Source organism: Manacus vitellinus, unplaced genomic scaffold, assembly GCF_001715985.3.
Source record: "Manacus vitellinus isolate BGI_N305 unplaced genomic scaffold, ASM171598v3 scaffold_62_pilon, whole genome shotgun sequence".
In the NCBI taxonomy this organism is placed as follows: Eukaryota; Metazoa; Chordata; class Aves; order Passeriformes; family Pipridae; genus Manacus; species Manacus vitellinus.
The window spans coordinates 747,377-754,107 of NW_021940704.1; the positions used below are offsets into that span (position 1 = coordinate 747,377).

Genomic DNA, 6,731 nt, shown 5'->3' on the forward strand with positions numbered 1-6,731 from the left:
GTTCCTATGTGCCTGTTCTTGGGTGCTTCCCTGATTTCTGACCCATCCACAGTTCTTGTGTCTTTGCTGCCGGGGGTTCTCTGCCCCCTGTCCCCTGCCATGGCTGAGGTGCTGCCCACATGAGCACAGGGATACTTCAGGTGTCTCCAGCACAGAGCAAACACCTGCTGTTGAAACCAACCCCTCACCAAAAACCTGCTGCTGATGTTGGACTTGGAGTCAGGTATTGACCTGCTGGCCCTGCCTGTTCCTCCCCTCGTCATTCCCTGCAACTGGAAGGATAGAGGAGGGCAATACCTGTGCTCCTGATCCCTTAGCCCTGAAGTCTCTCTGGATCCCTCAGATTTCTTCCTGCAACTTCACCCTCTAACCCAGTTGAACCGTCATCCTTGTCGTTGCTTCCACTGGCAGAGCCTGGTACCGGTTCTCCCGAGGTGCTGGGGGAGCTGGGATGGTCCTGGGAGAGACACATCTATTGTGCCAGGTGGGAACCTGTCACTGTGTCCCCCTGGCCCTTGGGATCAGCCAGGTGGAGACAGGACAGAGTGCTGTGTGCTCAGTGAGACTGTCCCTGGGAAAATCAGGGAAGAAACTCCAGAACCAGGACTGTTTCAGAGCCCTGAGTGCCTGGAGCACAGCGGAGCTGGGGCAGACATGACATCAGTGGGATGAGTGGGCCCGGGGGCTGGATCTAACCCAGGGTGGGAGCTCACACAGCACAAGGACTTGCTGGGTCCCAGTCTCTGTCAGCTGCAGGGTGGGAGCTGGGATGGGGATGGGCCACCCTGGGAGGCCAGAGCCCCCTCCTGTGGGGCTGGGAGGGCTGGGGCTGTCAGGAGGTTGTTCCTGGGGGCAGCAGGAAGGGGCAGAGCCAGGACCTACAGAGCAATGGCTGGTGCTGTGGAAGCGAGTCAGGACCAGAGCAGTGCAGGGTCCTGCTGCCTCCCCTCTCCCACCTTTCCCTACAAGGTCCCTTTCAGAGGGACTGAGGTTTCCCCCGGAGAAATCCACCCTGCAGATGGGCTCCCTGGCCAGCAGGGAGGCAGGTGAGGTGCCACTGCAGGTGCCAAACGCTCTCTGTCTTCAGGGAGAGCTCGGAGTGGTCACCCCTGGAACTGGGACAACAGTGAGAGTCCTGCCCACAGCCTGCTTGGGTGCAGGGGTGGGTGACAGGGACCTTCCCATTGGGACCAGGCTGCTCCCAGGTGGGCTGTTGCTCTCTCTGCTCCTGACACCCAGTGCTTGCCACACAAGGAGCAGATGAAAACCCTTTAAAAGAATGTTCTGGATAGTTGTGTCCCTGCAGATGAATGCTGTATTTTTAAGGAATAAACATTTTTCTAATGGGCAAATCTCGGCCCTGCTGCTTCCCTTGCTTTGTCTAGTGTTTGTTGCCTGCCAGGGAAGAGGAGGGACTCCATCCCAGGTCCTCTGCCATGCTCCATCCCAAGTCTTCCACCACTGTGGGGCTTCACCTTCCTTGTGAGTGTTGAGAGCTCCCTGCTTCCTCTGCAGCCTCTCTGATGATGTCTTCCCCAGGCAGTGAATTTGGGATTCACGACCTCTTTCCTCCCTCAGAGCAGCTGGACTTTGCAGACTGTGGCAGTGTTGGGGTGGATGTGGCTCAGCAGCACCAGTTTATACTGGTGACAAGGATGGGCAGTGAGGTGATGGCAGAGAAAACAGAACTGGGCAGCCCACCCCAGGGGGCAGCTGCCTCTGGAGGGGGTTCTGTGCCTTGGCTGCGTGTTTGGGAGGAAGCTACAAGTGGGGCTGTGGCCTCAAAATGGAGCTGCCTTGGGGAAGGGAGCTGGTGGTGACTGGTGGCTGCTGGATCGGGAGAGCCGGAGATCCCTCGGGCAGCAGGAAGGGCAGAGCGGGGGCCCAAACAAGCAGGAGGTGTCAAGGGTGAAGGGGAGCCTTCCCTCCTGGGGAATGATGCTCTGGAGATGCAGAGCTGGCACGTGTTGCCCAGAGAAGCTGGGGCTGCCCCATCCCTGGAAGTGTTCCAGACCAGGTTGGACGGGGCTTGGAGCAACCTGGGACAGTGGAAGGTGTCCCTCTGCCCACGGCAGGGGGTGGGATGAGATGAGCTTTAAGGTCCCTTCCAACCCAAGCCACTCCACCATCATCACCACGTCATGGCTGTGGTCCCCAGGGAGCTGGTGGGTGTGTTAGCAGGCAAGGAGGTGCCAATTTTGGGTGTTAACACGTGTTTTGTGGGTCGCTGTAGGTTTGTGAGGCTCTTCAGGGTCTGTAACCCCCCAGGGACAACCTGTGAGCTGTAGATCCATCCTCTCAGGCCTGGGAGCTTCTCAGTACCAGAACTCTGCAGGGACCCTGCATCCCCCAGGCCCGTGGTGGGTGTGGAGGGCATCCCTGTGCCCTGCCTGTGCCAGGCTCCGCTGGAGACACGATCACTGGGAAGATGCCATGATGGAGCAGTGGGAAGGTCTGCATGGAGAGCTGAGGTGGAAACCAGCTGCTTGGCCCACACTGACCAGTCCAGGCAGCACATTCCCAGTTCAGGTTCTACCTGCTGGAACAGCCAGCGCTCCGGTGGGTGTCCTGGTGCAAATGGATGGGAAGGCTCAGGATGGAAGGGATTGAGCAATGGTGGGTCCCTGCCAAGGCACAGTGTCCGGCGTGGGAAGCGCGGCTCCTTCCATCTAACCCTGCCCTCTCTCCACACGCTGCTTCTGGCTCTCGTTTCTTTTGGCAGAAAATTCACATTCTCATCCGCCCTCTCCTCCTCTCGGCTGTGGCGGCTCCTCTCCAGCACTTCCCTGCTTCTCCTCCTGCCTGTGGGCTGGGGAGGGACCCCAGAGCCACAGTGGAGACGCTGCTGTGAAAGGAAAGAAGAGCCAGGAGCTCCAAGAGCTGCTGGTCCTGCTGTGAGAGGACACAGGGAAGGTAAATGTGGGCTCTTTTTTCCAGCTGGGAAGAGAGAAGCTTTGCTGCTGAAACTGGCAGAGCAGCCACAAATCCTTGGGAATGGAAGGGGCGGCTTGACTGAGCTTCTCCCCATGAGATTCCATAAGGAAGCCCTACTGCTCTTTTCGAGTTAGTAAGATTCCTGCTCTGGCATCCCCCTGTGAAGGAGGATTTGTGGGACTGGCTTTGCCCCTGCTGTGAGCAGCGTTTCCCTTCCTGCGGGGAGCCCTGGTGCCTGCCCGGGCTGAGGGAGCCCTCCTGTCCCACAGGGCTCTGCAGGGATCACCCACCCCTGTCCCCAACAGGGACACCCACAGAGCTGCTGCTCCGCCGGGCTGGGGCTGCTTTTCCCCATTTCACCTGTTCCCAGGGCATAAACCCACAGCTGGAGCAAGAAGCAGGGGCAGGCGTTTGGGGTTAACTCCTGAAGGATGAATTTTGGGAGCACCAGCGGTGGGGGCACATCACTGGGCTCTTCTCATGGCGCCTGCGGTCGGGCAGATAAGCAGCAGCTTGTCCGGACTTCTCCTTCCTGCCTTCTCCTTCCTGCCTTCCCTCTGCTGCTCCCTCTCCCAACCGGGATTCCTTCTCCTCCTCACCCCGCGGCAGCCGCATCCTCCGGGACTCCGCTCAGGCAGGGGCTGTGCCTGCGGGCTCTGCCGGAGCGCGGAGCTTCACCTGCACGAAGGTAATTCCCTTCGGGGGTGTCTCTCCGGGGATTTGTCCGTCCGTCCAGCTGCAGTGGAGCTGCTCTGTCCTGCCAGGAGCTCCCGACTGGCAGCGCTGCTGCTCCTCCTTCGCTCCAGATGTGGCAGAGGCGCAGGAGCTGTCCCTGGCACACGGAGATGCTCTCAGCTGTCACAGACAAGGTGTCACCTGTGCCCTCCCCAGCCGGGCTGTCCCAGGGGAGCAGGATGGGACTTAAACCCTCCCCCCTATATTGCGTTTATTTTACTCTGCCAGAGGGCAGGGTTAGATGAGATACTGGGAAGGAATTCTTCCCTGTGAGGGTGGGGAGGCCCTGGCACAGGTTGCCCAGAGAAGCTGTGGCTGCCCCATCCCTGGAAGTGTTCAAGGCCAGGTTGGATAGGGCCTGGAGCAACCTGGGCTAGTGGAAGGTGTCCCTGCCCACGGCAGGGGGTGGGACTGGATGGGCTTTAAGATCTCTTCCAACCCAAACCAGCTTGGGATGCTGTGATGTAACTGAATTTCCTTTTTGTTGTGCCCTTCTGACGAGCTCTAAACAACTGTTTTATATTTATTTCCTTCTTAAATTTATGTAACTTTCTAAATACCTCAGGGAATTGAAATTGAAAACCCGGCCAAAAAGAACCAGCCCCAGGGGCTGGGGGTGGCCAGCACTGTGCTGGGGCTGACACGGGAGACCTGTCCCGCTCCCGGGTGTCTCACCCTCATCCCTGGAGACTTCCAGGCATGTGTTTGTCATTCCTGCCTCAAGCCCTCTTTGGGGAGGCTCCATTCACAGCCTGTACTCCGCCCTCGGCCCTGTTTTCCCTCTGCTGCTGGCGTTGCTCTTTGGACCGTGCCGGGCTGTGCCGGGTGCCAGGCCTGTGGCACAGGAGGCACCGGGCTGGAGGCACCCAGGTCAGTGTGGGGTGAGGAGCCACGTCCCTGTATGGGCTCTTCTGGAGGCTGCACACAACAGGGAGGGCTCCCCAAAGGTGTGGGAGAGGGGATGGGGTGTTGGTGCGGGGCTGGGGGCTGTGGTCCAACCTGTGCTGGGGGAAAAGGGAGATCTGGTGACGTGCAGTTGTGATTTACAGGAGGTGAATCATAGAATCATGGAATTGTTTGTCTTGGGAGGGACCTCAAAGCTCATCTTGTTCCATGCAGGTACACCTTCCACGGTCCCAGGTTGCTCCAAGCCCTGTTCAACCTGGCCTTAGACACTTCCAGGGATGGGGCAGCCAGAGTTTGTGCCTCATATATCTTTCAGGGAAGAATTTCTCCCTAATATCCAGTCTAAATCTCTTCCTTTGATGCCTCCATGGCCCTTGCTTGGAAAGTCAAAGTGGGATGGTGTGTCCAGGGCACCTGCAGCCCCACTGGCTCTTCAGAGAGGTGGTGGAGGGACAAGTGTCTCCTGCAGAGACTCCCTGGGCTGTTTCCAGCAGCTTCTCTCCAAAAGCTGGCAACCCTGCCGTGTGCTCCTGACTCTTTTATTTCACATATGTGTGTTTTCCAGAGGACTTTTGTCTCAGCTGCTGTGCCAGGCCCCTGGGATGCAGCCCGTGGCCCTGCAGAGCCTGTCAGAGCTGGAAAGGGCCAGTCTGCAGGAGCTCGCCCTGTACCGGCTGCAGGAGAAGCTGCTCGTGGGGGATTTCAGCCTGGACAGAGGTACAGGGTGGGAGAGAGTGGAGAGGGTGGGAGAGGATGGAAACCAAGGCCCAAGGAGGGCTGAGGCTGAGCCATTAATGGTGCACGTCCCCACTCCAGTCTGCGGGGTGATGGTTACGGAAAGACATTTGTGACACATTTTGGTCCATTTTGTTTTTTGTTCCTGCTTTGGTCTGAGCCCCAGCGGCTCAGTCAGCCTTTGGAAGGGGTTTGCATGTCCACAGGAGTGTGAGAATGTGACCCTGCCCGTGTCTGCCTCCAGTCTCCCCCTAACCCAAACCAGATGTGATGGCTTGGCGAGGTCCCCACTGGGATTGCCTGAGTGCCGCCGGGTTGGGACAGGCTTTGCTGTTTGGATCCACATCCAGCACAAATTCCCAGTGCTGGGAAGGGGCTTATGTGAGACTGGAAGACGCGCTGGGAGATTAATGGGTGGATAAATTTAGGAGCTCCACAGGGACTGAGCATAGAGGCCCTGTCAGGGTTCCCAGGGCTGCCTGTGTCCCCCAACGTCCTCACAGCAAACTCAGTGAGCTGGGCTGCCACTGACTCCTTCCCACACTTACTTGTTACCCCCTTGATGTGCCTCCTCTGCCCTGGGCCATATTTTGGCATCCCAGCAGGGCAGGGGGTGCCTCCAGCTCACCACCTCTGGGGTCATGGGGTGCCAGCAGAGGGAGCTCAGAGTTTCCAGTCCCCGCATCGCTTCAGCAGGGCTGTCACCAGTACCAGGGCAGCTGGGGCTGGGACCTCCCAAGGATGGAGACCCTGCAGTCTCTGGGGACCTTTCCCAGGGATGGAGCATTTCCCAATGGGCAGCAAGTGACACCCGAGTTTGGTTCCTTGTTTCAATTACTATCGGTAAGGTTTCACGCCATGAAACAAAACTTCATTCATGAAATGGCTTCAAGAAGAGTCCAACAAAGTTCCCCTCTCCCTCCCAGAGCTCCAGTTGCTCCAGGGCTGCAGCAACAGTCCCTGAGGGACTTCGACCACAAACATCCTGGTTCTTTTTATATTTCATTTTATTTTGGGCTGTTGTGATCCCATTTGCAGTGACACCCTGCAGCAGTGGCTTCTCTAGGGACTAGTGCAGTGCCACCCCCCCACCCCCAAACCCAGTATTTCCTTCCTGGCTGGTTAATGTGCTGCTGGATAATTTTTTTGGCTTCTACACTCATGTTCCTCATTCCAGCTGTCACAACTTTCCTCTAAATCTTACAGAATAACCCAAACAACTAGATATAATCTGTTCCTATGAAGAGAATTGCTTAGGAATGAGGAGCACGACCCAGAACAGGGTGATGGTGGATGAGGGGAAGGCTGTGGATGTGTCTACCTGGACTTCAGCAAAGCCTTTGACACCGTCTCCCACAACACACTCCTGAAAAAGCTGCAGCCATGCCTTGGACAGGGGCACTCTGTGCTGGGTCAGGAAC

General features: G+C 57.7%; 1 protein-coding gene across 1 annotated transcript in view; it reads left to right on the forward strand.

The window, feature by feature from the left end:
- Positions 1–4,950: 4,950 nt before the first annotated feature.
- The window catches only part of ARHGAP36 (Rho GTPase activating protein 36), a 10,645-nt gene continuing 8,864 nt past the window's right edge, over positions 4,951–6,731 (forward strand). The window contains exons 1-2 of the mRNA XM_029963749.1: positions 4,951–5,016; positions 5,141–5,292. Of these exons, the coding sequence (XP_029819609.1) occupies positions 5,178–5,292 (115 nt within the window). The 5' untranslated portion in view covers positions 4,951–5,016; positions 5,141–5,177. The remainder of the gene's footprint in view (positions 5,017–5,140; positions 5,293–6,731) is intronic.